The sequence below is a fragment of the Schistocerca cancellata genome, chromosome 2 (genome assembly GCF_023864275.1).
Source record: "Schistocerca cancellata isolate TAMUIC-IGC-003103 chromosome 2, iqSchCanc2.1, whole genome shotgun sequence".
NCBI classification, from domain to species: domain Eukaryota; kingdom Metazoa; phylum Arthropoda; class Insecta; order Orthoptera; family Acrididae; genus Schistocerca; species Schistocerca cancellata.
Window position 1 is genome coordinate 945,635,274 of NC_064627.1, and position 25,535 is coordinate 945,660,808.

The 25,535-nt window shown below is 38.9% G+C and overlaps 1 protein-coding gene across 4 annotated transcripts in view; it reads left to right on the forward strand.

The window, feature by feature from the left end:
• The window catches only part of LOC126162917 (uncharacterized), a 252,238-nt gene that overhangs the window by 22,633 nt on the left and 204,070 nt on the right, over positions 1-25,535 (forward strand). For all 4 annotated transcript variants that reach the window (XM_049919735.1, XM_049919733.1, XM_049919734.1 and 1 more), the window contains exons 3-4: positions 8,268-8,387; positions 9,429-9,557. In XM_049919735.1, the coding sequence (XP_049775692.1) occupies positions 8,268-8,387; positions 9,429-9,557 (249 nt within the window). The remainder of the gene's footprint in view (positions 1-8,267; positions 8,388-9,428; positions 9,558-25,535) is intronic.

The following is a 25,535-nucleotide window of genomic DNA, read 5'->3' on the forward strand; positions in this document are numbered from 1 at the left end:
GTCTTTTCTGTGTTATGTTTGGCAAAAATCCTGGAAAATAAAAATGCCTAGCTGTAAGATGGTGTGCTTTGCTTTTGGTATTTGAGGGGAAAGGGGGGAGGGGGGGAGTGTATGCAATTGCTGATGTTTGTTACAGTTGTTACAGAGAGGATTTTGTTTACCAAGACTAATTGTGAATTCCAATCTGCTTTTTTCACTGCAATGTTTTTGTACCAAGCATGTGTATTGCAGCATGAAATGTCCAATAAATAGCGAAAAATCTTCTGATAATATCTTTTTTTCAGTTTGCTCCTGACCATTTGGTATCTTTGGAGATAGAAATTGCTCATATTCATGCCAGTTCTGTTCTGATTATAATCCATGACTACACTTGTCTTGGCCTGATGACATTCTTTAAATTTAATTGTTGAAACATATTGTGAAATGTGCTGACAATCATGTCATCTCTCTTGTCCTTCCATTTCATCAGTATCTGCTTGTTTGTTTGTTTCTGTATTCCATTGTGATTTCTTCCTTTTTGTCACATTGTGCCAATGTTGTCGATGTTCTGGAGCATTAGTGTTTCAACCAGATCTGGAGTAACCCAACAGTTGTTAATATAATACAATACCCCTTTCTGAGTAAATCTGAGCATACTCAAAACAATTGGAGAATTATTTTCTTTTCAAGATAGTATGTGTCATTATTGAGGGTGGCCCGTAATTACTAAGGGTGACCCATGCACGCTGTTCTTATGTAGTTTTATGTTTCCGCATATGTTAGTTCAACCCTTCAAAAAGGAAGTGGACGTACAAGTGAACCATCGCCAACCTGCACCACCATTTGCGTGAGGTTTCCTCCTGCTTCCACTCTGAAGAAGTAATATCGCCATCTGTCGTTTGACTCAGGTTTTACAGTCAAACTGGTAACACATACAATGTACTCCAGTGAAGACTACACCAATATGATACTGATCTATGAGGAGATGCACAGCAGTGCAGCTGAGGTCCGAAGACTGTATTCACAATGCTTTGCAACCCGATGTCTACTTTCTGTGCATGTTTTTAGACATACAGAGATGTGCTTTAGAACAAAAGGAGCTTTCCAGATACAATGTGTTGTGGAAAGACCAATCTGTGATGCACCTGAAGTTGCCCAGAAAGTAATTGAGTATTTTGGAGCACATTCTATGTAGGGTAAGCATAGCTGAAATGAAAATGATGCATACATACAAAGTAGTATAACGAAATTGTTATTGTGGTATTGTATTTGGGTTGCAGTGATGATGATGATGATGATGATGATGATGGCCATTATTGTTAATATTGTGGAAGTCATAGATATCACCAGTAATACCTATTTCTCGTTGTAATTAGGACAAATAAGAGCTGCAGCAGTCCTGGGGATATCAAGGTCTTCAGTATAAAGGTTTCTGGAGGAACGAAAATGACATCCCTTTAAGCTGCACCTACAGCAGCAGCTATGTGGAAACGATTTCCAAAATCAGGTGTCATTCTGCGTGTCTCGTAAATAAAGTAGCCATAAATGCGGATTTCGTTAGGTAGATTTCATGGAAATGAATCCTATTTCACCAATGACACCACTGTCAGTAGACTCAATTTACATTACTGGCATACTGCAAATCCTCATTGGTTACTGGCATACTGCAAATCCTCATTGGTTACTACCACATCATATATGTCTGCCCCTGGTAGCTGAGTGGTCAGTGTGACGGAATGTCATACCTAACGGCCTGGGTTTGATTCCCGGCTGGGTCGGAGATTTTCTCTGCTCAGGGACTGGGTGTTGTGTTGTCCTTATCATCATTTCATCCCCATCGACTTGCACGTCGCCAAAGTGGCATCAACTCGAAAGACTTGCACGTCGCCGAAGTGGCATCAACTCGAAAGACTTGCACGTCGCCGAAGTGGCATCAACTCGAAAGACTTGCACGTCGCCGAAGTGGCATCAACTCGAAAGACTTGCACGTCGCCGAAGTGGCATCAACTCGAAAGACTTGCACCAGGCGAACGGCTACCTGACGCCCTAGCCACATGGCATTTCCATTTACCACATCATACACAAGTGCACTGGGTTCTTAACATATGGTGCTGCCTTCTAGAAGACTAAGTCATTGGACAAGTTTATTTGGCTCCCAGACTAAATGGTTGGCTGTATTTGCAATTACTACATAATGGGCTGAATCTTGGACATCTCCTAGAAGATATCCCACTTCAGTTAGCTGTGAGGCACTGGTTTCAGCACAATGCTGCACCACCCTATTATTGTGGAGGGATTAGGGAATATCTCGACAGTGTGTATCCCGAACGGTGGAAAGGTTGTGGTGGTTGCATTCGAAGGCCAGTGAGATTGCCTAATTTAATGCCCTTGAATTTTTACTTATGGGGCTATGCCAGGGTTTACTGAATGGAACCAGAAGATCTAGAGGTGTTAAAAGAATGAATACATCATGCTTGCTCTTCAGCATTTGCAGAAATGTGAAGAGGTGTCCTTGGTAATATCGAGAGGCGCTTATGTCAATGCATCCAACAAGAGGGACATGAATTATTACGAATAATGCAATTATAAAGATCTGTCAGTCTATAACACAGGTTCAAAGGAACATCATTTATGATATTCATTACACTCATTGTTTGTTATTGCAGTTAGATATTGTACTATTTATGTAATACTGCCAACTGTGAAGCAAGAATTGGTGCATTATGTGTTGCTAATAAATTGGCTGCCATATGTTGATATGTCTTGAAACATATAATTAATATCCTTTGGCCCTAGTGTGTGTTGTTTTGGTCAGGGAAAATCATCCTTGTACACAGACACCTTCCTTGAGCCTGGGAATTGAATCTGGCACCCCTCCTACAGCAAGCAAGTTTCCTAGCGACGAGCTATAGGATACAGAGATTCAACTACAGTGATCTGCCTTCGTGGTGTGTAAACAAATATGTGCACCTCAGATGTTCCATAATCAGCTGAACTTCGGATGGTTGTATGCTCAGAGTACCTAAGGTATCGTGTGGTGTATTTTCTACAAAGTAGAGAAATTGCAATAAAAGAGGAAACCATTTTTCATTGATAAGTTTCCTAAAGGAAGGTATGGCAAGTACTTCTTTCTGGCTTGTGAAAAATAACTTGAAGAATGAATTTGCCAGTTGCAGTCTTCATTTCATCACCTGTTATGTCTTGCCAGAAGCGAACCTCAGATCTTGCTTCTGAATTGGGATGGGAAGTTGTGTACTGTTGGGCAAATATTTTCATTTGATTGCTATTGTTTTGCACAGATTCATCTACAGAACACTGAAAATGCCACCTTTACAAGGAAACAAAAGGCTCTAGAGAACTGCACTAACATGCGCAAAAGCATCTTGTGCATCTGTTGCAGTGCTTCATTGTTGTATAGTTCTGAATCTATATCACTTTAATTTTCTTTACCACTCGTGTCTACCAATTATAGGAGCTGTCACTGAAGTTATCATTTTTTAAAAGCAGCCATTCTGTTTCTGAATCCTACAATAGACTTTTTTTACCATTACAATAGATCAGCAACAAGTAAACACAAAGCTAACAGCATGAAAAGTATGTTTTACTGTCACTTGATGCATGTTAAGACACTCAGACAAATGATATAATGAGTAGAAATTACATAATATTGAGTGATGGGTGGTACTACCTTGTGGCTAAAGCATTAACTTAGTTGGTTGGTTAGTGTTCCATGGACCATTTTGCACGATAGATCGTAACGATGTGGAACGAGTCATTTAACATTCACATCGCAAATTAATATGTACATATGGTTACGTTGTCAACATTTCTAAGGGCTTTTTAAATTTTTTTAAAATAACATTGTAATGTATGGACCTGAAACGTGTCATTTCCATTAGCTACAAGTCCCAGAAAGCTGCCGACAGATATGTCTGTTGAACCTGCTAAGAACAAACAGGCTATGGATGGATATAGCTGTCATGTTGTTGTCAAAAATTTCTCAAAAGTCATAACTGTGGCAATCCCGAACATATCTTCTGTTGTAGGATAGTCAGTAACATGGATTTTTGCAAAAGGAAGTGCAGTATTTATTCAGCTCAGACAAGATGGAAATACAGTTTGCATTTGGATAATGCCTACATAACCCTAGGGAAAAGTTTTTTTGTTTTAATTAATTGAAGCCCACCAATGAAAAGAAAATTACTAAGAAAACATGTGCACCATTTTGCAGGTTTCATTTTCAGTGGACTTCTAGTAGAGATGAAGAGCTCTGCATAACAAACAATCCACATAGTTTGCAGGAGAATTATTTGGAGTAGCTTAGAACCTTCCATTGTGTTTCCTGTTTTCAAATTTGTGTTTGTTTTATTAAAAAAAAACACCATTCTGTAAATTTTGTATTTAGGGAGTTGTACACAACCAAGTTGATGTCTTAACTACCCCCACAGAACACACAATAAAATTGACAAAGTTTTCAGACTTTTGTGGATGACTATTGAAGCCACTAGGCACAAGATCATCATCGTATTCTTAAACCTTAGGACTCTTCTCCTTAACAACTGACTGAAATTTGAAAACAGTATAATAAAAGACTTCTTCTGGTGGACTTAGTTGTAGTCAACTATACGTACCATTACAAACATACAGATACCTCCACAGTTAAAGTTTTCAAAATCAGTATGGCAAGAACTTCACAATTTGAGTGGCTCTTGCCGTGATAGAATGTGGACATCATTCACACACATCCAAATAACTTGCAATTGCAAGTATGGTTAACATGTCAACAACCCATGAAAACAGGTGCAGCAATGATGACAGTGATAGTAACAACTGAACACAATTATGCACATTTAATAATGACTCAAAGGACTTGCTTGCACAGCTATGACTGATGCCTTCAGGACTGTACTTTATTTTTCAGTTCTGCAGCTTTTGTTAAATTAAAAAAGTAGAGTGCAAAAACAATGTGAAGATGTGGAAAGCATTGAAAAGAAAAGAAAAAAAGTATGTTGAGCACCATGATCACTACCTGATGTTATGTGAATCTGCATTTAATAGAAAGTCCCAATAGAGTATGTACTGCCTGATATGCATAAACACAGTAGAGAGAAGAAAATAGCTATCATATTGCAATAAAAATGTAAGAAATAGGTTGCTCTAGCTTGAAAGAACAACAATCAGAACATAGATAAATGAAAAATATCAAGAAAACAGACATGGAGACTAGCTTCTAGTGAAGCAGTCTGGAAGGAAATGTAACTGCTAATGAGAATGATCAGGAACAAACACATTTCATTATTTGGATGTCTAATCAGGACACCAGAGAACAGAATCAGGAGAGTAATAGAGATGGATTATAGAAATCAAGGAAGATTTGAGGATTTAAAATTACAATAAAGATCTAATAAACAAAAAAAGACATAAATCAAGAAACTGAAAGACAAACCAGATAATAAACAAAGAGCCACAGTTATGCAGTGGGAAGCATGATTTCAAACTAAGAATGTGTATAAGCAGAGACCCAGAGAATATTGTGCTGGGAAAACAAACTTTTTCCATCCAAATTCTAAAGTGCAGTAAAAATCATACACAGTATTTTGTAACTAATGGTACTTTTTTCAGCTGATTTTAAATTTAACATAATCTCGGGGAAACATCATTAATGCCAGTATTCCACCTGACAGTGAGCAGCTGTATATGGTGCTGCTCCATCAATTGTTAACTCAACGTCACGATTCACATATGCCTCGTCAGCTGATGGTCACACATCTGTGTTAGTGACAATGTTGTCATCCTGGCCATCAGTTTCATCTCTCTCGCGTTGAACGATTTCATTGTAACTGAGAATCCAGGATCTGAAAATCACAAGCGAGCCCCTTGCCTATATCCTCTGCACTGCAATTGGATTGTCCAGGAATTTTTAAAAGGATCTTTCTTATGTCCTCAAGTGATATTTCGTCCTCTGCCGTGTCTCATTCTTGTTCTTCATTTTTGTGCTGTTCTTGTCTTCATCATCTTTCTGCGCCTCATATTTACTTGAAATGTCTTTCAATTGGTTCCAAGCTCTTTTTAATGTGGTTGTCTTCACTAAATTCAGTGATTCCACCACCATGTAAGAGCAGTCGTTTTAAATTCAGTTTTTTGTGATAAATCAAAGTGCCTACTTCGTTTCGACCTTCTGTCAACAATTTCCTTGACAGTTGTCCTTTGTAATTTCGCTTTGTAGTTTCAATAACCGATTGGTACATTGGCTCCAGCAAACCTGTTACATTTGGCAGCGGGAAGAGTGTCCTGAAACGCCCACCTTCTCTATCAAAAAGGCTTCTTGTGGGCTGGGCCGGGTGGGTGGTTGTATTGCCCAGAATTAATGTTACGTTATCTCCTTCTTTCCATACGGCCTTTTGTATTTTTTACTTAAGGTATGAAAATTGAATCATACCATTCACAAAGCAAAGTGGCAGTCATACAGACCTATGTTTGATTCTTGTAAAGCCCGAGGATTTTTTGATTTTTCGATCAACTTATGAGTTATTTTGAGGTTCGCCGTGGAGTTAGCACATCTCAGCACTGTATTACAATCTTTATTAACCTGATGGCCAGGAGCATTAGTTCTCCTTTTAGAAGCTAAATCTGTTTCAAACAAAGCCTTGCAAATAAGGGCTGTATAAAAATGCAGGATTAAAAGATTTTGCTTCAGTTTTAAAATTTCTTGCTATTTTTAAGTTTGCTCATAATTTTTCATCAATTACATCCAACTTCCAAACACTGTCATGTGCTTTGATATTTCATAGCTAGCCATTGCTTCCTTTAAATGAAGACAAACTGTCGATTTTCTCAACTAAAGGTTTTGCTTTTTCGCAAACAGTTTGCCCTGAAAGAGGGTTTCCCAATACTTGCTGCTGTAAAAACCACTTTAATACAATCTCATCAAGGTCTTTGTTTCCTGCTGCTCTCATCGCTTTTCTCATTGAAATCCCATCTTCGTTCTCAAAGGCAGACTCAAAAGTTTAAAATGGAGGTTTTTGCTGAAATTGCTGATGTTCCCACACTAAACATCTCAGTTAACTGCTTGCCACTCCAGCCACTCGCACATTTGTCTAACTGTTCAAGAACTTTTATTTTGTCTGCTAACCATAAGACAATGCATTGTAATTTAGAAGACATGTTCCACACAGTAAACTACAAAACATGCAGAAAACAAAAGACTGAAGGTATAGTGACAAATCAGGATATATGTTAATTTCAAGACACAGGCTGACATGGCTGCACTGGAAGTCGGGCACCACAAACATAACAGTGTGCACATTGCACATACAACAATGCACGAACTGTATTCATTGTTCACAAGATTTTGTGTTTTAATGCATTCGATGTGGACTGATTTTAGAATGATAAAGAAGCACAGCATACTGTTTACTGTAATAACTATTGAAGAAAACCAACACTTTTATTCAAATAGTACAAAGTTCTTTTCCCTCAAAGTAATCTGTATAATTGGTGATCCGAGTAGTTGGAGTTCAGATAATTGTAGTTCTGCTGTAGCTGTGAGAGGGGAATCCTATGCTATCTGACAAAATGGTGGATGAGTTTCTTAGTCCCATTGAGGGTTGCCAAAATGTAGTTCATGTAGTCAGTTATTTCAGTTTGAGGCATCACCTGTTTAACTCACACTTAATGGAGTACCAGTATCATTTAACAGTGCGGGCAGTGAAACAAGTCAGTGGTGGGATGCTGAAAAAAAACTTCCATCCATTCTGTTCACTGAAATCAGTCATTTGGCATTAACTGCCTGTAAATTGTCATTGTACCTATAGGTACAAAATGCTCTGACATATATCTTAATTGTTTTGGGTGTTGTGGGCCTGATGCCATGTTATGACAAAAAGCTTGCTTCCATGTTCACAATATAAACTTATGAACTAAGTTAAAGAAAAAATTACCATCAATAAAGCAACTCGGTGACCCTTTCCATCTTCCCTCTCGGGTCCTCTTATTCTGCCCAAAATGAATTTAGTGACACACTAATTGTCTGACAATAGAGGCAGTAAATAGTGCTATACATCGAGTAGCAGACACCCATGACGATCACCTCAAGTGAGTAGCAGACGTGCATGACAATCACCTAAAGTAAGTAGCAGATGTCCATAACAATCACCTACAGTAGCTGCTGAAATATTTGAACATTTTTCAATATTGCAGTAACATAGTTATAGGAAGGGCAAATGACATTGAATGACTAGTCTCACATTAATTATTTTATTCGTAACAAAAGCTTGTCACTGTTTCAGATCAACAAGCAAAGAAACAAAGCGAATGGTATGTGATTGCTTCCTCACCAAGGAAGAACTAGCTCGAGGTGATATGGGCTGTGGAGAGGACTGTCTAAACCGCCTTTTGATGATAGAATGGTAAGCAATATTTTTTATAAAGTATTACATTTGAAATAACACACGCACACACACTGGGCGATGGGAGTGGGTGTGGAAGTGAGAGTGGGATAGAGATAGTGTAAACAACAACATAAAAATTAACTGGACCATGTAAAGACTGTACTGTGCAATGTAGCATCTCCATATCTCACTCCCACTCCCATTCCCACTAATAATAAAAATCTTTTTAATTTGTCATATACTTTTTGATGTTTGTTTTGTCGGCGAACACACCTTGAAGAAAGACTGTTGCAACTGAAATGGTTCAGAAGCTGTCCTTTTTTTGTTTCAGAAATAGAAAGAAAAAACAATTCTACTTGGAATGAGATTTGAAAGTCTAAACACATTTTATTATTCTTGTTTTTGATTAGGAACTTGGTCATCCAACGCATGGAAAAAGAGAGAGAGAGAGAGAGAGAGAGAGAGAGAGAGAGAGAGAGAGAGAGAAAGTATTCAACACAAAATCGTTGCAAATTTATGATCATTAGGTGGAACAAGATTTTTCAGTTTTAGGATTTGCATTCATGCTTAAGTATTGTGTAGTGCTTACTTCAGTTTTCTGAGCGAGAAACCCGTTTCTTTAATGAAGAATGTAGATAATTTTTCTCCAGCCTACTTAATGCCATTGCTCTGAAATGATAATTATATCCAAGCATGTAGTACGCATTCGTTAGTTGCCTTCTTCATGTAGTTGCAATTTTAATAGTTAACAGTGATTTATAGCTAAAATGATTTAGAATGAATGTAGAGGTTTTGGAACAGGAGCCCTTTGGTCAGTAATCAACAAAAATTGGAGGTATGTATCCAGAGGACCAGAAAAAACATGTCGTTCAATTTCAGTTATGAAATCACAGGTTTCACCTTTTGCCTTAGTTTCTTTATTTTTACTGATGATGGTTTTAAATGTTTAGAGTTGCTGAGTTTTCATACATTCCACCCCTCTCCATCCTCCTTCATTAGTCGTAATACGAACATAGCGTCAGACGTTGTTGTTTAGGTGCTAACGTAATGTCTTTTCAGTGGTTCTCGCTGTGCAATGGGAGATCGGTGCACCAACAAACGCTTCCAGCGGCATGAATATGCAAGATGTGATGTCTTCAAGACTGAGAAAAAGGGGTTTGGTTTGCGAACATTGGACGATTTGTCAGGGTGAGTAGTACTTCAGATGCTATGTTTTGAACAGTGTACCCTCTCCACTATTCGAATTTCTTCAGTTTATTCATTTTTGTATGTTTTGTTCGTATTTTCAGCTGACATATTATCTGTGTGCATGTTCATAATCTTTCAAAACATTATTGGAGAGAGAAAATTTGTTCTTCTCTAGATCCCATTTAAATATTAATACAACAAATCCCCAGTAATGTGAACCTGCTTAAGCCCGAACTCTCAGTGAACACGAACAGAATGTTGGTTCCAGCAAAAACGTACATGATCTCATAGGAAGTTCCATCGATTACAAGAATTACCTAGTGTTTTAGTGTTGTATCAATAAGATTCCCCCCCTCCCCCCTCCTCTGTTTAACCCAGTTGTAATATTTTCATTATCAGAAGCTTTACATACAGTAGCATGTGAATGCTGGCTCTGCCAATGACGCATTTTGTCAGTTGTTCAAAGCAGTTTCCTGTGCAACAGGCTGGTTCAGACTGATAGTTCTGCTGCTTATATAGCTGAGCATGACCTTATCAAAACTGCAACTTCCAGAATTGAATAAATCTCCCCTCGGCACCTAGTAAAATTAGAGGCGCTTCGGATGAGCGCAGCAGTTATCCACAGTGGTCCTTATGTCACTACAGCTCTGTGTTGCACTATTACACAATCAAGCTGTGACTCGCAGAGATGCACAGCAGAGGTGCCTCACACAGATAGCATCCAAGGGTGCCCCTGTGACCTACAACACCAAGAAGAATTGCTTCCCAGCTTTTGGCAAGATCAGTGTATAGTGTGTTTTAAATGTTTAATGACGCCTCAGTGCATTGGTTGAAGCAAGCTGGTTGTAGTCATTGGCAAAAATGCAACTTTCACATGTGGGTCGAAATTAATTGAGTAACAGGAAGACAACCTGGTGAGTTGCTAATTAATAGCATCACTTTAAATGCAATTTGTTTTAATTGACCATAACATTTGACTTTAGGTATGAAGTGGTGACCAAAACCAGTCCTCAAAAAAGGAAGCTGCCACTCATTGACTTTCTAATCAACCCAGTTGCATTTTTTACCATGCCTGGATTTTCTGAGTAATAAAAAAAGACAGGTTTTTAATTTACTATCACCAACTGCATTCACACCAGACATCACTGTCAGCCGATCTTTGGTGGCTTTAAAAAGTGGACAACACTTGCCACCTCTCCACTTTCTGTGATGCTATGCCAGTTACACTGACTTTTGAATCTGCTAAACCAACTGTTACTAGCTTTCAACATTTCATCTTTGGCCACCTCCCCAGCTGTTCCTTTCAGCCTCTCAAAAATCGGCTTTGCTTGAAAGCATGCCATGCTGTGATCAACAGGACAATTTTTCACTCTTACTTGATTATCACACCGTAATTATAACATTGTTTCCACCTGAGTGATAAGACAATGATGTTTATGAATTATGCTTCAATTCAAAGCTTGAGTATTTTTCACAGCTTTGAGAAATTTTCTTTGCTCTTTCTTCGTTTGGGTCATCTAAGGACCACGCACCAATTTCAATGCTTCCTTCTTTGTTGTTCTTTCTTTTTCCTCCAGTATTCTTTCATCTTTTTGCTATGTATCCTTTTTCTCTCTTCGTACCATTTTGACCCTGTCTTCTTCTCCCTCATGCCTTGGAATCCTTCCATTTTTAACACTTTCCTCTCGAAACTCTCTCTTTCTGTTGCATCTTTTTCACTTATGTTGTTTCTTTCCAAATCTTTCCTAACTTCTTGTATCCAGGCTATTGTTGACTTCTTGTCCCAAAGATACCTTTGCTCTTTATAATTGCTCTGAATCTTGATTCCGGTAGATCAAACTCATTTCCCAAATCACAAATTTTAATTTTTGCAATAAAGTCTTTGATAATAGTAACTTTACATTCAATGGTAATTCATTTCCTGTACTTGTTTGATGCAAATGAATCACTTCTGCTTTGTTTGGATACTGTAGTTGGAATCGTCTGAACTTGTCATAAGCCAATCACTATGTGAATGGGTACTTGGAATTGAGGTGCACCGTGCTCAGACAGACGATTTGTGTAACTCCCGATTTGCATAAAATGGTTTAGCGTAAGTCGAGGTATTTTTAAAGTACATCTCATACGATGTCTACAATATGGATGAAACTAGACTTTTTCCTTACAATATTTTCCCAAATTGCATCCTCATAGTAAAAGGTGACAAATGCAAAAAGTGGGGCAGGCAGGAAATAATGTTAAACAGTTGTACTTATCTGTAATCCAGCAACAAACACCATTGTTGGGAGTGATCAGTAATTCTGAGAAACCACATTGTTTTGAGAACATGAATACTGATACTTTACTTTGCATCTAATCTCATAATAAGGAAGCTTGTATTGACAACTCATCATTCTGTAAGTTGAAAAGTAGCTAGGCATGTTCTTCTGACACTGGACAGGTGTACAGAACATAACACACACAATCTTAACTTAACCAGTTAAAGGTTCACATGTTCCTCCCACAAGAAGTAATTTTCAACCTCTGGATCAAAGCATTATCGCTCTTATGAAGAAAGCGTATTGCAAGTGACTTGCGAGAGCTGGAATTCTTGTTGCTGAAAAGGAGATGGAAGTGCCATCTTGGAGTGTGCTATCACTGGATACTGGGAATCATTGTCATTACAACACATACAGAACTGGTTTAGCAAAGTCTGGAAATGCAAAGACACTAATCTTGCTGATGAGTTAGACGGTGACAACAATACCACTTCACCTGGCAAATGGAATGTGCTACAAGACATTGCGAACCCTGGAGTTAGTTTTGAGGGCTCTATTAATGCAGATAATGATGATGTGATGTGTGCTCCAGTGGTCTGGTGCACAGATGTGTCTGAGGTGCAAGAAATGCTATTAGAAGAACATGAGGAGGACATCATCATTAATTCCTATCCACAAAACGTGTTACATGCTGTGGATACCAGAACATTTTGCAAAATCCAAAATGACCACTAGTTCTACAGAAGCCACAAGTACAGCTGGCTATGAATTTACCATGCATTTTTGTTCCTGTCTGCTACAGTGTAATATACATGATTTTTTTCACCATAAGATGATCTGTGAGTACATTTTTTCAAGTTTTAGAACAGTAATTAATTTAAATCTTTTTCCTTTTTGCATTCATTTTCTGTGTTGTTATTGCAAACTCATGTTGAAAATGGGTGACATACATGATTTCCTATAGTACAAATGTACCTGTATACTGTGAGTGGTTAATGTATTTCAAGATTAGAATTTTGAGTTTTTGATTAACACAAGTTTTTTAACACGAACTCTTGATTTTTCTGTTCCATTGGATCTGTATTAATAAGGTTTTACTGTATTATAATCCCTACTTCAATACAGAATATAAACAATGGCATGAAATAACACAGCCACACACTGTGTAGAAATGCAGTTTGGTGGTGTGTTTTTTTGTACTTTTGTAATGGGACTACCTACTCTTCGCCCACCTTTCACACAGCCATGACACTGTTAGTATTTGACTACTATATGCTAATGCGGATGTTATTATTTATTGTAAAGTAATCAAGTTCCTGTTAAATTGCACATTGCAGTTAGTATTTTTTACAGTGAGCTTAAATATTATGCTTGTGTATGTATAATGCCCTTTGAGACATGTATTTTGTCACATGGACTTAACAATAAGCAGTTAGTCTTAGCTGAGGGAAAAGGAAATTTAAGTGTTATGGGTCAATATGATCATTAGAGGAAAAAAGTACTGGAAGAAATCATTCCTTATTCACACCTAATAAGCTCAGTTTCAGCAAAACTCAATATGTTCTGTATATTACTGTTTTTACTTCCTTACTATGGTGTCTTAGTAAGTGAAGCTAAGGGGAACAACTTAGTTCAGGTGTTAATGGTAGTTTCAGGCTGAAAGTTGGCCACACTTGGAAAATTTGGTGTTAATTTACAAACCTCAGGTTGGTCCTTATTTAATAAACTGGCAATTCTTATACTGTCATCAAATTACATCTCTCTTGTCTAACAGTGGAAACTCCGGGGTAGAATATCAACAATGTAAGGAAAAGATAGATTGCTGTTTATCATAAAGATGACAGGTTAAGTTGCAGACAGGCACAATTAAAAGACACTTGCACATTAGCTTTCGGCCACAGCCTTTGTCAGAAAAATAAAGAGAAACACAACCATTCATTCACATGAGCAACCACACCTCACACACTCATGACTGCGAACTCCTCATATGAAATGTATTGTAACATGAATTGTTACAAATGAGCTGCTAGACCTACATTCCTTCAGTAACTCTAAAAAAGAAAACTATCTGGAAGTAGGATGCATAGCATTGTCATCTCTCACTCAGAAACCTTGACATTGCTGTGGATAATGTGCTTCCCACAGCCTTCAGCAATAATGGAAGGCAGTTAGTGACCAAGAGCATACTTGCAAGCTGTAATGGGACATCCTCCTCTAGCATTACTTTTCCTCAACAGTATTTGTCAATACCAGTATTATTTTTCGAATTTTGGATAGTTCACTATTATCTCAGTTGCTTTTCTGAAAACTTCCATACAATTTTATACACAGTATATTATATTTCAAGCTAAAATTTTTGGAAAGGAATTACTTTATAAAATATTTTAGTTTTGATGTCATAATCAATAAGCACAAGTTTTGAATGTACAGTTAAAATTATTTTTTTGGAAAGCATTTTAAATTACGAAATATTTGCACACTTATAATTTCTATTATTAATTACACAATTCTGTACTGTTTACTACGTTTATTTCTGGATTCATTTATGAAATAAACATTGTAAATTGTACTCTGGACAAGTATGTACCTAGCAAGTGGATTAAGGATGGAAAAGACACACCATGGTTTAATAACGAAATTCAGAAAATGCTGAGGAAGCAAAGGCTGTTGCGCTTTCGGTTCAAAAGAGACCGCACAAATGATGAAAGGCAAAGATTAGTAGAGATTCATATGTCTGTGAAAAGATCTATGTGTGAAGCATAAAAACAACTACCACTATCATTCCTTGGGTAAAGATCTGACGGAGAACGCAAAAAAATTCTGCTCCTATGTAAAATTGCTAATCAGATCCAAGGCTCCCATCCAGTCACTCGTTGATCAGTCTGGTTTGGCAGTAGAAGATACCAAAAGGAAGGCCGAAGTTTTAAATTCCACTTTGAAGAAATTGTTCATGCAGGAGAATCGTACAAATATACCGTTAATTGCCCATCACACAGAGGCCCATATAGACGACATGGTATAGAGAAACAACTGAAAGAGTTAAAAACAAATAAGTCACCAGGTTCGAATGGAATCACAAGTCTGTTTTACAAAGAGCACTCTATGGTGTTGGCCCCTTATTTAGTTTGCATTTATTGCGAATCTCTTGATCAGCGCAAAGTGCCAAGTGACTAGGAAACAGTGAACATGACTCCTGTATGTAAGAAGGGTAAAAGAGTGGACCTACAAAATTCCAGACCAGTAGCCTTAACATCAGTTTACTGCAGACTTCTAGAACATATTCTGAGTTCGAGTATAATAAATCTTCTAGAGACCAAAAAGCTCATGTCCAAGAATTTGCATGGATTCAGAAAGCATCGCTTGTGCGAAACCCACCTTGATCTTTTCTCACATGATATACTGAACTATGGATGAAGGGCAACAGGCAGGTTCCATGTTTCTGGATTTCCGAAAGGCATTGAACACAGTACCCCACTGCAAGCTGTTAAATGTTGTTGTTGTTGTTGTTGTTGTCTTCAGTCCTGAGACTGGTTTGATGCAGCTCTCCATGCTATTCTATCCTGTGCAAGCTGCTTCATCTCCCAGTACTTACTGCAACCTACATCCTTCTGAATCTGCTTAGTATATTCATCTTTTAGGCTCCCTCTACGATTTTTACCCTCCACGCTGCCCTCCAATGCTAAATTTGTGATCCCTTGATGCCTCAGAACATGTCCTACCAACCGGTCCCTTCTTCTTGTCAAGTTGTGCCACAAACTCCTCTTCTCCCCAATTCTATTCAATACCTTCTCATTAGTTATGTGATCTACCCATCTAATCTTCAACATTCTTCTGTAGCACCACATTTCGAAAGCTTCTATTCCCTTCTTGTCCAAACTAGTTATCGTCCATGTTTCACTTCCATACATGGCTACACTCCATACAAATACTTTCAGAAACGACTTCCTGACATTTAAATCTATACTCGATGTTAACAATTTCTCTTCTTCAGAAACGCTTTCCTTGCCATTGCCAGTCTACATTTTATATCCTCTCTACTTCGACCATCATCTGTTATTTTGCTCCCCAAATAACAAAACTCCTTTACTACTTTAAGTGTCTCATTTCCTAATCTAATTTCCTCAGCATCACCTGACTCAATTTGACTACATTCCATTATCCTTGTTTTGCTTTTGTTGATGTTCATCTTATATCCTCCTTTCAAGACACTGTCCATTCTGTTCAACTGCTCTTCCAAGTCTTTTGCTGTCTCTGACAGAATTACAATGTCATCGGCGAACGTCAAAGTTTTTATTTCTTCTCCATCGACTTTAATACTTACTCTTAATTTTTCTTTTGTTTCCTTTACTGCTTGCTCAATATACAGATTGAATAACATCGGGGACAGGCTACAACCCTGTCTCACTCCCTTCCCAACCGCTGCTTCCCTTTCATGCCCCTCGACTCTTATAACTGCCATCTGGTTTCTGTACAAATTGTAAATAGCCTTTCACTTCCTGTATTTTACCCCTGCCACCTTTAGAATTTGAAAGAGAGTATTCCAGTCAACATTGTCAAAAGCTTTCTCTATGTCTACAAATGCTAGAAATGTAGGTTTGCCTTTCCTTAATCCATTTTCTAAGATAAGTCGTAGGGTCAGTATTGCCTCACATGCTCCAACATTTCTGCGGAATCCAAACTGATCTTCGCCAAGGTCGGCTTCTACCAGTTTCTCCATTCGTCTGTAAAGAATTCGCGTTAGTATTTTGCAGCTGTGACTTATGAAACTGATAGTTCGATAATTTTCACATCTGTCAGCACCTGCTTTCTTTGGGATTGGAATTATTATATTCTTCTTGAAGTCTGAGGGTATTTCGCCTGTCTCATACATCTTGTTGACCAGATGGTAGAGTTTTCTCAGGACTGGCTCTCCCAAGGCCGTCAGTAGTTCCAATGGAATGTTGTCTACTCCCGGGGCCTTGTTTTGACTCAGGTCTTTCAGTGCTCTGTCAAACTCTTCACGCAGTATCGTATCTCCCATTTCATCTTCATCTATATCCTCTTCCATTTCCATAACATTGTCCTCAAGTACATCGCCCTTGTATAGACCCTCTATATACTCCTTCCACCTTTCTGCTTTCCCTTCTTTGCTTAGAACTGGGTTTCCATCTGAGCTCTTGATATTCATACAAGTGGCTCTCTTTTCTCCAAAGGTCTCTTTAATTTTCCTGTTGGCAGTATCTATCTTACCCCTAGTGAGATAAGCCTCTACATTTGTCCTCTAGCCATCTCTGCTTAGCCATTTTGCACTTCCTGTCGATATCATTTTTGAGACGTTTGTATTCCTTTTTGCCTGCTTCATTTACTGCATTTTTATATTTTCTCCTTTCATCAATTAAATTCAATATTACTTCTGTTACCCAAGGATTTCTGTTAGCCCTCGTCTTTTTACCTACTTGATCCTCTGCTGCCTTCACTACTTCATCCCTCAGAGCTACCCACTCTTCTTCTACTGTATTTCTTTCCCCCATTCCTGTAAATTGTTCCGTTATGCTCTCCCTGAAACTCTGTACAACCTCTGGTTTAGTCAGATTACCAGTTCCCATCTCCTTAAATTCCCACCTTCTTGCAGTTTCTTCAGTTTTAATCTACAGTTCATAACCAATAGATTGTAGTCAGAGTCTACATCTGCCCCTGGAAATGTCTTACAATTTAAAACCTGGTTCCTAAATCTTTGTCTTACTATTATATAATCTATCTGATACCTTCTAGTATCTCCAGGCTTCTTCCATGTATACAACCTTCTTTTATGATTCTTGAACCAAGTGTTAGCAGTGATTAAGTTATGCCCAGTGTAAAATTCTACCAGACGGCTTCCTCTTTCATTTCTCTCCCCCAATCCATATTCACCCACAATGTTTCCTTCTCTCCCTTTTCGTACTCTCTAATTCCAGTCACCCATGACTATTAAATTTTCGTCTCCTTTCACTACCTGAATAATTTCTGTTATCTCATCATACATTTCATCAATTTCATCATCATCTGCAGACCTAGTTGGCATATAAACTTGTACCACTGTAGTAGGCATGGGCTTTGTGTCTATCTTGGCCTCAATAATGCGTTCACTATGCTGTTGGTAGTAGCTTACCCGCACTCCTATTTTTTTAATTCATTATTAAACCTACTCCTGCATTACCCCTATTTGATTTTGTATTTATAACCCTGTATTCACCTGACCAAAAGTCTTGTTCCTCCTGCCACCAAACTTCAGTAATTCCCACTATATCTAACTTCAGCCTATCCATTTCCCTTTTTAAATTTTCTAACCTACCTGCCCGATTAAGGGATCTGACATTCCACGCTCCGATCCGTAGAACGCCAGTTTTCTTTCTCCTGATAACGACGTCCTCTTGAGTAGTCCACGCCTACCTCCGGAATATATTACCCAAGAGGACGCCATCATCATTTAACCATACAGTAAAGCTGCATGCCCTTGGGAAAAATTACGGCTGTAGTTTCCCCTTGCTTTCAGCCGTTCGCAGTACCAGCACAGCAAAATCGTTTTGGCTAGTTTTGCAAGGCCAGATTAGTCAATCATCCTGACTGTTGCCCCTGCAGCTACTGAAAAGGCTGCTGCCCCTCTTCAGGAACCACACGTTTGTCTGGCTTCTCAACAGATACCCCTCCGTTGTGGTTGCACCTATGGTACGGCCATCTGTATCGCTGAGGCACGCAAGCCTCCCCACCAACCGCAAGGTCCATGGTTCATGGGGGTAGGGCTGTTAATGTATGTACGTGCAAACAACTGGCTCAAAGATTTCGTAAGTAATAGAACCCAATATGTTGTCCTCGATGGCGAATGTTTGTTGGAGACAGGGGTAACATCAGGAGTGCCTCAGGGAATTATGATAGGACTATTGCTGTTTTCTGTATGCATAAATGATCTGGCAGACAGGGTGGGCGGCAATCTGTGGTTGTTTGCTGTGTTTTTTGTGGTAAGTGTTTTTTTTTGTTTTTTTGTTTTTTTTTTAAAGTGTTGTCGACAACAAGGTCATTAGAGACGGAGCGCAAGCTCGGGTTAGGGAAGGATGGGGAAGGAAATCGGCCGTGCCCTTTTAAAGGAACCATCCCGGCATTTGCCTGAAACGATTTAGGGAAATCACGGAAAACCTAAATCAGGATGGCTGGAGACGGGATTGAACCGTCGTGCTCCCGAATGCGAGTCCAGTTTGCTAACCACTGCGCCACCTCTCTCGGTGGTTGTTTGCTGTTAATGATGTGTTGTATAGGAAGGTGTCAAGGATAAGTGACCATAGGTTGATACAAAAAGACCTGGACAAAATATCTAGTTGGTGTGATTTATGGCAGCTGGCTTTTAATCTAGAAAAATGTAAGTTAATGCAGATGAGTAGGAAAAACAAACCCGTAATGTTCAGATACAGCATTAGTAGTGTCCTGCTTGACAATCACAGCATTTAAATATCTGAGCATAATGTTGGAAAGTGAAATGAAATGGAACGAGGATGTGCGGATTATGGTAGGAAAGGTGAATAGTTGACTTTAGTTTATTGGGGGAATTTTAGGAAAGTGAAGTTCATCTGTAAAGGAGACCGCATTGAAGATGCTCATGTGACCCCTTCCTGAGTACTGCTTGACTGTTTGGGAAGCATACCAGGTTGGATTGAATCAAGCAATTCAGAGCCAAGCTGCTAGATTTGTTACCTGTACTTTTGATCGGTGTGCAAGTGTTATTGAAATGCTTCGGGAGCTCAAGTGGGAATCCCTGAAGGGAAGAAGACATTCATTTCGAAGAACGCTACTGTGCAAGTTTAGAGAACCTGCATTTTAAACTGACTGCAGAACGATCCTATTGCCATAAACGTACATTTCGCATAGGGACCTTGAAGGTCAGACTCGACGAGAAATTAATGCTCATAATGACGCATTTAAATAGTCGTTTTTCCCCAGATAGATTCACCTGCATGTGGAACAGGAAAGGAAACGATTAGTTGTGGTACAGGGCACCTTCCGCCTTGCACCGTACAGTGTCTTGCGAGTATGTATGGAGATGTAGATGTAGATACTTCTTGTTGTAGATACTTCTTGTTCCTTTAACTCCTCATTTGTCGTCATTACCTCATTATAGTCTCCCCACAAAGAGGCAATGCCTGACACTATGTGGCATTAAACACTATTGTTCCATATGATATATCGACCAGTTATCTAGATAGAGGCTAGGTAACGCATCTACTTTCTTGAAAGTGAAGATTTATCATTGATCCTCATACATTCAAGATAACATCTTGGCAGCAACTGTCATGACACCACAGTGAACAAGATTATTGAGAGGTGGTATCGACTGATGTAATTAAGTAATTACCTGTGAGCAATGTACAATAGAAAGCTTACACTGGATCCACTCTTTTCTCCTCCTCTTAATCTCTGTGTAATAAATTTTCTTTATTAATAAACAAACTTCCTAAAGTTCCTAGAATGCTGTAGGACTTTTCCATGATGGGAGTTTTTGTTTACAAATCCTCCCGAATCATCATACGCTGTCTTTTTACAGCCTCTACAAAATCTATAAAATAGTGAATTATGCATACTTTTCTGTAGCTCCTTTTAAAGGAGTCCATTATTCATCTATAAATACCAGGTAACACCTTTGGCTTAATATTCATTTCTGCAGGATGATTTACATTTCTCAACCAGCATTTTCAAGCAATCACTGCCACAACAGTATTTGTAAATACTGTGATAAAGCCTAACATTATGATCACCTATTTAATAGTGTGTGGGTCTACCTTTGGAATGCAAGAGAGTAGCGATTCTGTGTGGCGTGAATTCAGCAAGACCTTGGTAGGTTTTTGAAGGTATGTGACACCAGATGTGCATGCCCAGGTCAGGTAATTACCCTGTTTTGGGCTGGTGATTTGTGGGTCTACACCCAGTGCCTGATAATGTCCCAGATGTGTTCCATTGAGTTCAGCTCATCGGAATTTGGTGGCCAAAATAGCAGTGTGAGTTCACTATTGGGCTTTTCAAACTATTGCACAACAATTCTGGCCTTGTGACTCAGAAATTGCTGGAAAACACCACACCTGTCAGGGAAGACATGAAGCTTGAAGGAATGTAGGTGATCCGGAAGAATGTTAAGAATGTTCACATGGTTCACAGATATCATGGTGCCTAAATTACTACTGCCGGACCATGGAAGCCCGGTTAAATGTCTCCTTTAACAAAATACTGCCCTCACTGGCTTGTGTCCTTCAGATCATGAATTTTTCAAGCAGCTCTTTGTGGGGATGATGACATATCCATTGACGTACTGCAGCAAGAACTGTAAATCATCGCATGCCCACTGCATTCATAACTGATGATGTCATTGGGTCATCACGGAAATGGATAAGGGTCGTCTGCTGTGGAGCCCTGTGCTGGACAATGTGTGCTGAATGGTGTGCTCCAGAACACTTAACCATGCACCAGCATTGTACTTTGTAAGATCTGCCACAGATAGTTCATGCTTTACAGAGTAGGAAAGCCTCTGACTTCCACATTGTGTGATGAGATGTGGACATCCAACATCTTGTTGCCTACTCTTGTTTTTAGTGTCTTCCACCCCTTACTGTAGATGCTTACAATAGTAGCAACAAACAGCTGACTGACTTCATTGCTTCAGATGTTTGTTCCCAGATGCCAGGCCATAATAATCTATCCTTTGTCAAAGTTGCTTATGTCAGGGGATTTCTCATTTGTGGCTCATGTTGTTGCTAAGAGTGATTCTCCACTTGTCTATGCTTCTGACTGTTTACTTTCATCACTGCTTCATGTGCCTGCAGTGCAACAAGGTAGCATTCAATCTTGTGATAGGCAGTAGTCATATGTTTTGCCTTGTCACCATATATCAGTTAAATTAAACTCACTGAAATGAAGTGATTGGAGACAATGCGGATAAAATCAATGAAAATTCGTTACATGAAATGATGTCTGCAACAAATGCTCAGATATTCCCAATCTGCAATGTTATGAATATATTGTGTCAAATGAAAATTTATATCGGACTGCTACTCGAATCTGGATTACCTGGTTTTCATGAGAAGTTAGTTAGGCTATCTGAACACTCCTGTAGGCCTGACTCAAATTTTTTATTGGCACTGATGTTTCCTGCTACTACTTCAAAAAATTTTGATTTGTCACAACATTCTCATTATATGACTTCACAATTTCTGACTAGTTTCCATTGATATTATTTCATGATATCTTCATTGATTTCTCCCGTAATGTTTTCATTCATTTCTTTTCTTTTCAGCAAGTTTGATTAAATTGGTGTATATTTGCTTCAGTTGTACTAATGACTTTTGTACTTGGGCGTGTATTATCACAAAGTGCAGCCAGTCAGTGCAAGGGCCCAAGGTCACTGCATCTTAGATGGAACTAGAAGGAAGAGGAGAGAGTCTAATAATCAAATGCATCTAAAGTGTAACATTTGGGCAATAGGAGACAGGAAGAAATAATCAAAACCAAATACTGTACATGCACTGTCTGCCGTTGTGCAGTTGCATGCTATGGATGCCAACAAGAACTGACTGTTGGGCCTCATTGGTTGGGACTGGAAATGGAAGAGGATGTAAAGGAAGATGAAATGGGAGATACGATGCTGCGTGAAGAGTTTGACAGAGCACTGAAAGACATGAGTCGAAACAAGGCCCTGGGAGTAGACAACATTCCATTAGAACTACTGACGGCCTTGGGAGAGCCAGTCCTGACAAAACTCTACCATCTGGTGAGCAAGATGTATGAGACAGGCGAAACACCCTCAGACTTCCCAAAGAAAGCAGGTGCTGACAGATGTGAAAATTATCAAACAATCAGTTTAATAAGTCACAGCTGCAAAATACTAACGTATATTCTCTACAGACGAATAGAAAAACTGGTAGAAGCTGACCTCGAGGAAGATCAGTTTGGATTCCGTAGAAATGTTGGAACGCGTGAGGCAATACTGACCCTACGACTTATCTTAGAAGAAAGATTAAGGAAAGGCAAACCTACGTTTCTAGCATTTGTAGACTTAGAGAAAGCTTTTGACAATGTTGACTGGAATACTCTCTTTCAAATTCTTAAGGTGGCAGGGGTAAAATACAGGGAGCGAAAAGCTATTTACAATTTGTACAGAAACCAGATGGCAGTTAGAAGAGTCGAGGGGCACGAAAGGGAAGCAGCGGTTGGGAAGGGAGTGAGACAGGGTTGTAGCCTATCCCCGATGTTATTCAATCTGTATATTGAGCAAGCAGTGAAGAAACAAAAGAAAAATTCGGAGTAGGTATTAAAATCCATGGAGAAGAAATAAAAACTTTGAGGTTCGCCGATGACATTGTAATTCTGTCAGAGGCAGCAAAGGACTTGGAAGAGCAGTTGAACAGAATGGACAGTGTCTTGAAAGGAGTGTATAAGATGAACATCAACAAAAGCAAAACGAGGATAATGGAATGTAGTTGAATTAAGTCGGGTGATGCTGAGGGAATTAGATTAGGAAATGAGACACTTAAAGTAATAAAGGAGTTTTGCTATTTGGGGAGCAAAATAACTGATGATGGTCGAAGTAGAGAGGATATAAAATGTAGACTGGCAATGGCAAGGAAAGCATTTCTGAAGAAGAGAAATTTGTTAACATTGAGTATAGATTTAAGTGTCAGGAAGTCGTTTCTGAAAGTATTTGTATGGAGTGTAGCCATGTATGGAAGTGAAACATGGACGATAACTAGTTTGGACAAGAAGGGAATAGAAGCTTTCGAAATGTGGTGCTACAGAAGAACGCTGAAGATTAGATGGGTAGATCACGTAACTAATGAGGAGGTATTGAATAGGATTGGGGAGAAGAGGAGTTTGTGGCACAACTTGACCAGAAGAAGGGATCGGTTGGTAGGACATGTTCTGAGGCATCAAGGGATCACCAATTTAGTATTGGAGGGCAGTGTGGAGGGTAAAAATCGTAGAGGGAGACCAAGAGATGAATACACTAAGCAGATTCAGAAGGATGTAGGTTGCAGTAGGTACTGGGAGATGAAGAACCTTGCACAGGGTAGAGTAGCATGGAGAGCTGCATCAAACCAGTCTCAGGACTGAAGACCACAACAACATCACCATTGTGTTAAGCTCTCATAGGACAGTCTTGTGGTGCAATTTCAATAAGATACTGCACATGCATACTTGATACATGTCTGCATGAACTGTTTGTGTGATGTTGTGGTACTCTTGTGGCCAGCAAGATCTGCAGATCTGTTTCCGATAGAGCACATGTAGGGCCAGGTTGGACATAAAAGCCTTCCCTGTGCTAGTATCAGGGATATGGAGAAGGACCAGCTACAACAGTTGTGGGCCAGTTTGCCTCGGGAGAGGACGTAACGGGTTTTGACACCCATGTGTCCAGACCAGGTGGGATGCTACATTATGCTGATAGGTGGTCTCGTACTTTTCAAGTCCTTTGTAAGTTTGACTAGATTTTGTAATCACCAAAATAACATCTCGTACCCTTTCAGTCTGTGAGGTTTTATTTTGTTTCCTCCTCCACTGCTAGGTGCTTAGCTTTTTTTTGTCTGGCAGTGTAGTTCAGGTTTTTAAATTATGCCTCCATGATGTGAAAAGAAGAAATATCGATAGTGAAAGAGACGTCAATTTCAGCAGCAGTTTATTCAGAAATGAATCTGCAATAATATTTGAAGGTACCTTCCCAAAAAGAATTAATAGTAATGTAGTCAAAGAATCTGTGAAAAGACCATGAATCATTGTGCAGGATAAAGGCATCTTTCAAACATCAGTGAGAACAATATATTTCATCCAAAAAGTTCAGGCAGTGGTGGCCAGTTACACTATTACAGAAGTATGTTAAACTTAGAAATGTAATTTAAAAAATGAACATTTTTAATTTAGTAACATGTCTTACACTATTCACCCTCTCTTCCTGTCCTGCACCCCACAAATTGCTCTAAAAAATGCTATTTCAAGAGTTCCCATTCCCACAAGGATTTTTACAAAATTTCTGACTTCCGTGCCCTCAGTTAATGGTGTTAGTAGTTCCATAATATATTAAACCAGTAAACCCCTGATTCTTTAAAGAATTGAACTTCCAAATATAAAACCACTTCAGATGTCTGATTACGTTACAAATGAGTTAATGTGTTCAATAATTGCCCTTAGGCATGTGAGTGAGAAAAAGCTTAGGAAAGATTTGAAATAATGCTTGAACTTTATTGGAAGTCATTAAGCAGTCTCATTATGAAACACTGGATGAATATAACTGGGTAATTTGCACTTCATTGTAAGCAAAAGTTAGTTTTCAAACAATGGAAAATCCAGGCTGGAAAGTAACAATATTACGAAAAGGCTAGTTGCTACTCACCATATAGCAGAGATAGTGAGTCACAGATAGGCACAACAAAAAGACTACCACACAATAATATTTCGGCCAACATGGCCTTAGTCAAAAATAGACGACACACAACTCACACAAAGGCCTTGTTGGCCAAAAGCTTATTGTGTGGCCTTCTTTTTGTTGTGCCTATCTGTAACTCAGCATCTCTGCTATATGGTGAGTAGCAACTATACTTTTCATAATATTGTAAAACATCAGTTTTCTCATGCATCTAAATGTTCATATTGTCAAATCTCCTGAACTGTGTGTTGTACAATGATAGAATTTTGCAGGTACATTTGGTGCTACATGTGGATACTGCCTGTAAACTGT